Source organism: Paralichthys olivaceus, chromosome 19 (assembly GCF_024713975.1).
Source record: "Paralichthys olivaceus isolate ysfri-2021 chromosome 19, ASM2471397v2, whole genome shotgun sequence".
In the NCBI taxonomy this organism is placed as follows: Eukaryota; Metazoa; Chordata; class Actinopteri; order Pleuronectiformes; family Paralichthyidae; genus Paralichthys; species Paralichthys olivaceus.
In genome coordinates this window covers 1,092,173-1,102,999 of record NC_091111.1, presented here as the reverse complement: position 1 = coordinate 1,102,999, position 10,827 = coordinate 1,092,173, and the positions used below count along the sequence as shown (strand labels likewise).

Below are 10,827 nucleotides of genomic sequence, written 5' to 3'. Positions count from 1 at the left end.
AGTTCATCAGTCACATTTCAGCAGTGTTTCTGTCAATTGCTTTGGGATTGTGTCTTTTTTGTCACTTGAGCACCACCTGCTGGCCTTAATCTGAACAACCAATATCCCGAATTGGGGTAAAAGTCAAATAACTGCTCAACATACAAGTCCAGTTTTATTTAACTGGGTCAATGAGAGGAGAGAGAGGATTGTCAATAGGTTAATACATCAGAGACTCATACATTATGAGCATTAAAACCTTATCCAAAGGCAATGAACAAAACACAAAAGAGAAGTTTGGTTAGAATTTATTCCATTTTCTCAGAATAACAAGGTACAACAAGTTCAAATCACAAACACACCACTAACTGTTTGAATCAGATGAAAATATAAGGAGATTCAATGTTTCAACCTCACTACACAGACCAGCTTTACTCACACTACTCAATATGGAACTCCTCTCAATAAAAACACTCAGAACAATACACACTTAAGAACAGTAAGGACGTGTACAGAACAGATGACACAGTACAACACACAAAATATAAAGTGACGCTTTGACATTAAGGACAAATCAATATGAACTTAGAGGACAATACAGGTTTGACAACATGACACTCCACTGTACGCTGACACATCCAAACACACAGACACATACATATAACAGGAACACATACGAATGGCACCAAGGGGTTATAACAGTTGCAGGTTAATTATCAAATCAAACATTAAGTGCAATTTAATCATGTACATACCTTACCGACTATTTAGCATCCCCTCTGATAAATGTGATCAATTTCAACTTTCATATGCAACACAAATGTTAAATAACTGTAGCTTCATCTAATAGTAGGATAAACATAAAAGCTGAACACAGATGATCCTCAGATCGAGCAAAGGAGGTGAAAAGCAAAGATTATAATGACATACTATTTAGCTGTCTCTGCTGCACTCTGGTTTAAAAGAAGCAGTTTAGGGACAGTCTATAATGCCTGAGAGTCGCTCTTCTCCGGTTGTCTCCACACAGACAGACTGAGTCCAGAGTGCATCAGACAGCGTTAGTGTTCATGTTACAAGACTCATCTTCAACATCCTGTAGAATTCATCCTCTACTCTACTTTGAATACTTCAGGGACAGCTGCATGGAAAAAAAAACATATTCAAATATGAACTATAACGTTAACGTTATCATATATTATTAATTACTTATCTTGTAGAAAAAATGTAATAACTGAATGTTTATGTCACCTTGTGAGCAGTGTCTGCAAACTGCTGAGCTTTTTGCATCAGCTCCACAGTCTTGTCCTCAGCACGAGTCAGTCTTTCTCCACGCTCCCCCAGAGCCACGTTCACCCTCTGGACTACATTACCCACAGTGCTGAATTTGACACGCTGCCCAGGCTGACCTATTCACATACACACACACACACACACACACACACACACACACAGTGTCAAAAGTAGTGTTATAGGAAAGGTCAGTGGGTCAGGGAGGGGGGCCTTCTGGGGTAATATCTGCTATAAGCATTTTGACCTGGCAACCCAAATGTCTCAACAGTCTGGTTCAGAGGGGAACCAGGGGGAAAATTGTTGATAGACGGACAGACAGACCACTGAACCATCACAGCCCAGGATGGTGTGTATAGACAATCTAAAGAATACTACTACTATGTTACTTTTCATGACATCTCAAGATGTCTCAGCTGTTACTTGAACTTCTATTTACTTGCAAATTCCCTGCTGCAGCTTCAAATACATATTTCAAAGGCACAAAAATAATATAATCTACCCTGCACAATGTCAGGTAAGAGTGCATACAACTAGAGGCAACACATGAAGTCAGGGTAGATTCAGAGACAAATTTCTAATTCTCCTGTCATTCTATACCAAAGCAGAAACAGATTTGTCTGTCTAAGTACCTCTGTTTTCATGCTCATCTGTTTGTTGGTTGGTTGTTTGTTCAAACAGAACAACAACCAATATTGCTCAAAAATCTTGGTCGACTGAGGTTACACATGCACACATGCACGCACTGCTGAACTGTATCTCGGTGCTTTGCTGCAGCCTGGCACATCTCCCACACATTACACTGCCCCTGTCAGTGGGTTCAATGGTGCACTGGGCACCCTCTCAGTCTCTTCCTAAAGAACGGCTATTGTATTCACCTCCCCGAAATAAACAAAGTCTTCTCTCATCTGACCGCCACATCACAGGGAGGCCTTTCTGCTGCAGCAGAGGTGCAGCACAGTGGGGACAATAGACAAAAAGACAGAAGAGAAAATGACCCAGAGTGACACAAGGACCAAGATGCTTTGACCTGTTCATCATGGTGGCCTACAGTAAAGGTAAGGAGGAAACCTGTGACAGGATGTTTATTGTTTTGAGTCTAACAATACACCGGAAAAGCTGTTATATTATAACATGCTTAATTTAAAGTTCAAAAGCAGTCTTCGAGTGATGAAAATGGGAGGTGTGTTACAGGATCTGGCAAAGACTTACCTTGCTTCCCATAGTAACCCTTTGTCTATTGACAGGGAAGGAATAAGCCAGAGCCCACCTCAACCATGACTTGTCATCTGCTATGACTCTGGCAGTCGTAGCAAGTAGCAATAGAGGCTGAGATCTTTTAATCCCCAGTATGTGTCTTAATCCTATACAATGAACCCTACATTTCCCATAAAGCATTGAATACCACTTTCAATCGTCACACCCCCTCTTTATCACACAGGTGTCTACTGATATGGACCCTGATGACAGCACTGACATCCCCAAGGCAATTTTCCCTGACTCACAGAAGACATTGTAGATTATACATTATCCTGAGCACATGATGAACATGTTATTGCCCCGTCATCACAGTCTTACCTCGACCTGCTGATCGAATTTGATTTGCAACCATCTTATTCTTCATATGGTTCAAGAAGGCTTTGCAGCGATAGATGACCAGATTCATGGTGCAGGCATCTAAAAGAACAGGGTCATTACATTACACATTGGGTCATTCACATATTAACAAAACTTCATCATGTGGCACTACCTCTTGTGAGTTTGGACTGGCAGTTGATGAACTCTGTCTGTTTGGGAGGAATGTAGCTTTTCCGTCTGGCCTGCAGGGTTCTGGATGTAGAGCTGGGTGAGGGTTCACTAGGACCAGCTCTGATCTCATCGCGGGTGCCCTGACTGACACTCCCCTGGCGGCCCATCTTGCCCACCTTGCCAGTCTTTCCCAGATCACCTGCTTTTCCCACCCAGTATGTCTGGCAGGCATGGTACAGGATCTGGACAAAGATACACTTCTCTGCTGATGAGCTGGCCACCCACTGGTCCACAGCATTGTCAAACACCAGGTCAAACTCAGGGCTGTCCTGGAACAGCAGGGTACAGGAGAACAAAATGATCACTCACTGAGCACTTTAGTAGGAACACCATACTTACTATACAACGCTCTAAAAAACAGCCTCATATCTTCTGTTGGATACTTTACTTTGATATTCAGCTCCATTTGATATGACTACATCACATCTTTTTATTAGTGTTGAGGAATAATCTCCTTTTCCATGACATCCCTACATACACATCCCTTAGAAACGGGTGGATCCATCAAATTCTTTTACAGAGACCGGAACATCAAATTGGCATCAAAGGAACCGCCTTAAGCTGGTTTAAGTCCTATTTTTTAGATCGATCTCAGTTTGTCCATGTCAATGATGAATCCCCCGTGCATACCAAAGTTTGGTTCTGTGTTAGGACCACTTCTATTCAGTTTATATATGATTCCTTTAGGGAACATTATTAGGAATCACTCCATTAATTTTAATTTTTATGCCGATGACACCCAATTATCCTTTTCGATCAAGCCTGATGAAAACAATCAGTTAACTAAACTTCAAGAATGTCTTAAGGATATAAAAAGTTGGATGACCGACAATTTTCTGATGCTAAATTCAGACAAAACTGAAGTTCTTGTAATTGGACCCAAAAACCTCAGAAACTCTCTTTCTAGAGACTTAGTTACTTTAGACGGGATCACCCTGGCCTCCAGCTCCACCATTAAGAATCTCGGAGTTGTTTTTGATCAGGATCTGTCCTTTAATGTCCATATAATACAAATTTCAAAGTCTGCTTTCGTCCACCTATGTAACATCACCAAAATTAGACCCATTGTTTCTCAAGCGGATGCAGAAAAACTAGTCCATGCATTTGTTACTTCTAGGCTGGACTATTGCAACTCTTTGTAATCAGGATGCTCCAATAAGTCTCTTAGGACTTTGCAGCTAATTCAGAATGCTGCTGCACTTGTTCTAACAGGAACCAAGATCAGAGATCAAATCTCTCCCATTGTGGCTTCTTCACATTGGCTACCTGTTAAATCTAGAATAGAATTTAAAATTATCCTCCTCACATACAAAGCTCTTCATTGGCAAGCTCTATCATATCTCAAAGAGCTCATAGTACCTTACTACCCCTCCAGAACACTACGCTCTCAGAATGCTGGGTTCCTTGTGGTTCTCATAGTCTCCAAAAGTAGATTGGGAGCCAGAGCTTTCAGTTATCAAGCTCCTCTTCTGTGGAACAAACTACCATTTTGGGTTCGGGAGGCAGACACGGTCAACACTTTTAAGAGTAGACTTAAGACTTTCCTTTATGATAGAGCTTACAGTTAGGGCTGGCTCAGGTAATCCCTCAGTTATGCTGCTATAGGATTAGACTGCCGGGGAACACCCCCCCTTCTCTCTCTCTATTATCATCCCCATCTCTAAACATACATGTCTCATTAATGCATGTTACTAACTAAACTTCTTCCCCAGAGTTTCTGTGCTCTCTCGTCCAGCAGGTTCTCATGGATCATGGCTGCTCCCAGTCATGGATCGTGGTTCCCACTACTGCCATGGCCCTGCCTGACATCCACTCTTGTTATTACTATTAGTCATAATTCCATGACATTAATATTAACTTGTTTATTATTGTATCATTGTTACATATTACCACCACTGCTAACCACTGCTACTGTAATCATTGTCTTTCATTGTAAAATATGTTTCTGTTGCGTTATTCTGTACACGTGACATCCATTGCACGTCTGCCCCTCCTAGGAGAGGGATCCCTCCTCTGTGTCTCTCCCTGATGTTCCTTCCACCTTCTTTTCCCTGTTAAAGGGGTTTTTTTGTGGGCAAGTTTTTCCTCACTCGAACCGAAAGTCTAAGGACAGAGGGTGTCACTCCCTGTACAGATTGTAAAGCCCTCTGAGGCAAAATGTGTTTTGTGAATTTGGGCTATACAAATAAAATTTGATTTGATTTGATCCCAAAGGTGTTCTTTTATCTAGTGACTGGGAGTACACTGAAGTTCAGTCATGCTCATGAAACCAGTTTGAGACTTTTGTTTTGTAACATGGAGCAATATCCTGTCAGAAGTAACCATTATAAGATGGTAGAATGGGGCCATGACGGGATGCATTTCATACATATTCAAACCAGCCTAGGACTAGGAATCAGGCCACTTGACTGTCAATAAGAGCAAAGTTTCATGTTTAATGTGAACATTAACTGAAGCTCGTGACTTGTATCTGCAGGATTTTATCCGACTGAATGGCTGATTGCTCATTTATTAAGTTCATAGATGCAAGAGCAAGTTGCAGGATTTCCATCCAACCACTTTTGTGGCAGAAATGTCACTTCACTGATTTTGTTTCATACATATTGTGTATGTATAGTGGTGGTGTCATGCATGGGCGAGGCTGTGGGAGCAATCACAGTATACCCAACGTTGTGCTGGCCATCAGGCCTACCAGGACAAATCCTGATGGGCCGCCACATCTGTAAGTCAGTGTGTCCAATATCGATAAAGTTTCCATCAGCCCTGTCTGGTGAGAAGCTAATGTCTGAGTGCTACTGACCTTTTTTGGGTTAATGCCATTGACCTGTCGGAGCTGCTCCACCGTCCACTGGGACCTCCTGGTGAAGGAGGAGGATCCACTGAATCGCTTCACCTTTGTAATGAGGAGCTGATGTGGCCTTGTCCTAGTCACTATGTAAACAGATCATGTACAGAAAATTGAAAATTTTTGTTTAATGAAAAAAAACAACTCTTCAATGGAATATCTAATTTCCATAAAAGCTAAAGACAGTGGAAAATGTAAACTGAGCATTTCTAACTAAAGTCTTGCCTTTTATTCTGAGACAAATTAAGTCAAATAAAGTTATTGACCATTTACCTCAAATGGTCATTTCACCTGTATTTGGTGAAAAGGTTCTTTATCACTCATAAATATATGAAATGTATCAGGCAAAAAGCTTAAGTTGCTATCAGAATCAACTGAATGCAAGACAGCATTTAGAATGTTAAGGAACACAAAATATTTCAACTGAACTCACTGTGCTGAATCATCACTGTCACCAACTGAATCTGCAGTCTGTAGCAGGTGAGCTCCTAAGTTTCCTACTTTCTGTTTAATACTAATCTTCTGTTTGGTGTCCCTAAGCCTTTTTTAACCATTCAAAAAAACATATTTTATACAATCATCACATCTAACTGAGTAACTGAGGTCTGATTATTACTTATACTATGGAGATTACTGTATGTTTTCACTCCTGTCTGTTGTTTGTTGGTTTGTCAGTAGAACTACATAAAAACTACTGGAGATTTTCACAAAACATGGTGGAAGAATGGGACATGGACCAAAGAAGCACCCTTTAAACATTGGTGCAGATCTGTAGAAACAGGTGGATCCATTTTTTTCCCCACGTTCTTTATTCATTTCCTTCTGACTTCATTACAATATGGACGGTTGTTTTCTGAGATTTTCAACAGAATAATGCATGGATCTTTATTTGAAAAATCAGCCATATTATGGTCCTATTATGGTCCATTCTAGTTTATGATTGGGATCAAGTCATTCTTACTCGACAAATATTGTTGGCAAGTAACTAACTAATAATAACTACTCTTTGGACATTATATAAAAAGACTACATTACATCATTACTGCCAAATTCAAATTGAAGAGTTTCAATGCAATAGAAACATGGTTAGTAAAAAAGGCCCCAGAGGAAGATTTACATTGTATTATTTCATTTCACCAACTGCAGTGTAATAGCGAGGTATTTTGATGGCTCTTGTGCAAAGCTACACTGTTTATTGTCTTTTGATGGACATGTCACTGGGATGAAATGTGCTCAGCAGGTCTTCCATAAATACCTTAGACTGACTGTCTTGTATTTCTGCCACCCTGTATTCCCATGAACAATGACTGCTGTGATGCATGGTTCAACAGCGTATCTTTTCTGAGCCATAATAACTGGGGTTAACCTACACAAACCATCCAGAAGATTGAATGTGATTTAAAAAAAAAAAAAAGACTGAGAAAAGTCTCTCACAGGGGACAGGAGAGCCAGCTTGAGCCATCCATTTGTGATGTAAGATTGCTGTTCGGACAGGTCCTTCTTAAAGGCAGTCTTGAACCTCTCCACATAAGCTGGGTCCTCATCCAAGATTTACATGGTGTGGTAGAGGTGGCAGAGCAGGAAACACCACAGAGCATGGGACATAAGTCTCACCTCCAAGGAGCTCAGTTACATATCTGCATGGTTCAAAGAGGGTCTCTAGCCTCTTCAGTTTGTTCAACTCAGATGCAGTCAACATGGCTAGCTTGTGCTTCTGTCGGCTCAGGGTAGCCTTGACAGCATCCTGGTTCTTCAGGAGACGAGAGATCATGACAGGTGACGAGTTCCATTTTGTGGAAATGTCCTGTATAAGCTTGTCTGCTTGCTGCCGAAGTTGTTTTTGCTGCTGGTGTAGCTCCTCTGTTCTGGCAGAGCTGTGTTTAAAATATCCCACAATCTTGCAACACTTTGCCAGTGCATCAAATGACCCGCTGTCAGAAAGGCAGACAATGATGCCTCTCTGTAGCGTGTGAGCCATTCAAGGCTTGAGCACGAAGGGAAGCTATTTTGCTGAACTTCCCATCCCTCCACCACAGACGTAAACCGTTGCAGGCATCAGCATAGTGCCTGGTGACAGATTTTAGCACGGTTCATGCTAAAATCTGAAGTTTCTACTAACTTTCTATGATGTGTGCAGTCACACTGAGGTAGTTGTGATAACTAACCGAAGTCCAGTGATCCCCAGTGAGCACAAAATATTCGGCTCCTGCTACTCAACCCCTTTGCACGCTTAGAGTTAGACTGGTTGTCCTCCAAATAGAAGGTTGTTGGCCAAAATCCTAGCCCATGCCAAAGTGTCCTGTGCTGAACCCTAAATGGCCCCTCACTAACTGAAAGTTGCTTTGGATAAAAGCATTAGCGAAATAACATGAAATGTAAAGCTGCAGGATTTTGGACACAATTGTAATTCTTGATGGCAGCTTATAACTTGGGTCAGCGGATGCTATCCGTAAAACCTTTGCCATCCCTGTGTCCTCTACCACCAAAACTGTCCATTTGCGAGGAAGTTAATTGGTCACTTGTAGACTTGTTCAGTTTGCGTATGAATGCCTGGTGGAGTGAGGCTTGGTAAGGCTGGCTGATAAGGCTAGCATCAGGGGCTGTGCTAGTAGCTCCGACCCCTGAGCTTGCTGCTAGGTGCTTTGCATTGAGGTGATGTTCTAGGCTTGAAGTGTGCCGTTGATAAGAAAATTCCCTATTGCAGATATTGCAGATGCATTAAAATGGATACATCATTTATTCTTGTAAACAGTAATTAAAGTCCATTTGTTCTCTGCTTTACTTTTCACTGTTTCTGTTTGGACCATGATTAAAAGGTTAGACAGCTCACTTCACATAAATGAACCGCAGCTCACCAGTGTTCACAAGTAAGAAGACTGAGAGAGGATCCAGCTGATTGGATAACAGGACCAGTCTCTCTGACAAGATGCAATTGGTAACTGACCAATCACAGCTCATGTTACTAATCTGAGGGTTGAATCTCCTTTCATTTTTAATTTTCTTTGTGTGTAAATTACATAACTGGTTAGCCAATGATCCTTGAAAAAAAGTCTACAGCTTTACCTGACACACAGATGAATGTGGCATAGTCTGCTTTGGCTCCACTCAGTAGGAGGGATAGTCTCTTCCTTTTCCGCCTCCACACCTCCACTGCCACCAGCATCCGCTCATCACGAGGGATGAAGACCTCTTTGTTGATGGCAGACTGAATGTTCATTGTGCTTCTGTGACAGGTGATGGATTGATGTGAATGTGCTTGTTAGGCCTGTTGGACTAATGTCTGAAAAGCAAACAAGACAAAGTTTTCTGGCAGCAAGACTCAAAATCAGCTGATCAGAGAAACCAACTGATCTGATCTGAGAGCATTGGACCTTATCCATCAATATCTTTTCTTAAATTTTCTCTCAAGATAGTTCCTAGATATTTTACACAGCACATGTCTAGGAAAACAAAAAATAACCATCTGTGTTCGGGGATCAGGGTAACACGAATTCAGTTGCCGATTACTTTATCTGGCTGGGATCGGGTTGGGACGCAAAAAAAAGGAATTTCTGCTTGGTTCATTTTCTATCAGGCTCGGACGAGTTCAGACAGAAAAAGTCTGGATCAGTGTGGGTACAGACTTGGGCACCTTGTGTGACGATGCATCTCCTGGGTCATCGCTCAACTCAGAATCAGAAAGTGAACTTGCTTTTTAGAATGAACAGGCTACACTTGGATGGAAAATTTTTACTAAACGCTGTAGCACTAAACCCATGCAACATGGGGTACGTTCAATTTGTAGATATCAGTGTGTAAAACCTAAAGATGGTTTACTATCTTTGTGGGCAAGTGTTCTCCTCTTGAACATGTGCATGTTTTTAAAATGTCTGAGACACTTAAAGAAATTAATACAAATTTGCAAAAATAAAAAATGCAATGCACTGATCTGTTTTCGATAAAAATGTAAAATATTTTGCACAAGCATGTCTATCAGGTTTGTGTATGTTTGCTTTTGAGTGCAAGTAGATTTGGTTTCTACCTAAGAAACAGTCAAACATTGTTGAATGTGAGAAAAAAAAGACATTTTTTCTTAAGAACATTGGGTGAGGTCCATAGTCCTCACAGAAGATATTTTATGAACTTCATTTGAAATCTATAAAACAAGTCCCATGCACTTCTCTGTTACAAAACTATTTTCTGAAATGATCTGCCAAACTGAACAGGAAATTGATCATGAGGAGTTTTTTAATCATTTATTGTTGAGGTCACCACACTGTGAGCATGTGTCACAGTAAACTGAACACCTTTGAGCTTTGCTTTGTCATTTGGAAAAAACACAACAACTGACCAAGTCATCTCAGGCTCTGGGAATATTCATATTTCTCATCATATCAGAGTTTTGCATTACAAATCCTATATTCAAAAATTATACCAATTCCAGCTGTTGTTAGAAAGATTTTTTTTTAAATTAATATTTCTGTCTGTTGACTAAATTATCCACAGCCACAGTTAAACTCGCCTTTCAATAGTTTTACGATGTCCTAGATTTCTATGGGACATGATTCAACAAATGTAGGTGAAAAGGCTTTTAGGATGGCCTACCTGTTCTTGTCCTTTTCTCCAATGAAAAGATAGACTCTTGCTTCTTGCTGTGCTTCAGAGCCTAAGAGGCTGTCCCTTAAGTTTAGGTGTTCAGTTAGTAGCCTTATAACTCAGAATTTCCCAGGATTCTCCTGGGAATTAATACCCCGGCACACCAAATGGCGTGCCTTGCTGGGAAGGCACAAATCCACCACAGTTCACCCCATTTCAAGAGGTTGACATGCACGTGGTTAAAGGCTAGAAGAGAGAGAACAATAAGTAGCTGTCTCATGGACAGAGCAAGGGGCAGGGTTGGGGAGGAGGGCACTAGCAGGGGTGGTGAA

General features: G+C 41.1%; 1 protein-coding gene across 1 annotated transcript; it reads right to left on the bottom strand.

Moving 5' to 3' along the window:
* Window positions 1-271: 271 nt before the first annotated feature.
* stxbp6l (syntaxin binding protein 6 (amisyn), like) lies at window positions 272-10,690 on the bottom strand. The gene is made up of 7 exons (XM_020091538.2): window positions 10,505-10,690; window positions 8,984-9,200; window positions 5,876-6,006; window positions 3,017-3,344; window positions 2,845-2,943; window positions 1,228-1,385; window positions 272-1,117 (listed from the first exon to the last, which is right to left on the bottom strand). Exons 2-7 carry the CDS (start codon window positions 9,135-9,137, stop codon window positions 1,094-1,096), a joined length of 894 nt encoding a protein of 297 aa, XP_019947097.1. The 5' UTR covers window positions 9,138-9,200; window positions 10,505-10,690; the 3' UTR covers window positions 272-1,093.
* Window positions 10,691-10,827: the final 137 nt, after the last annotated feature.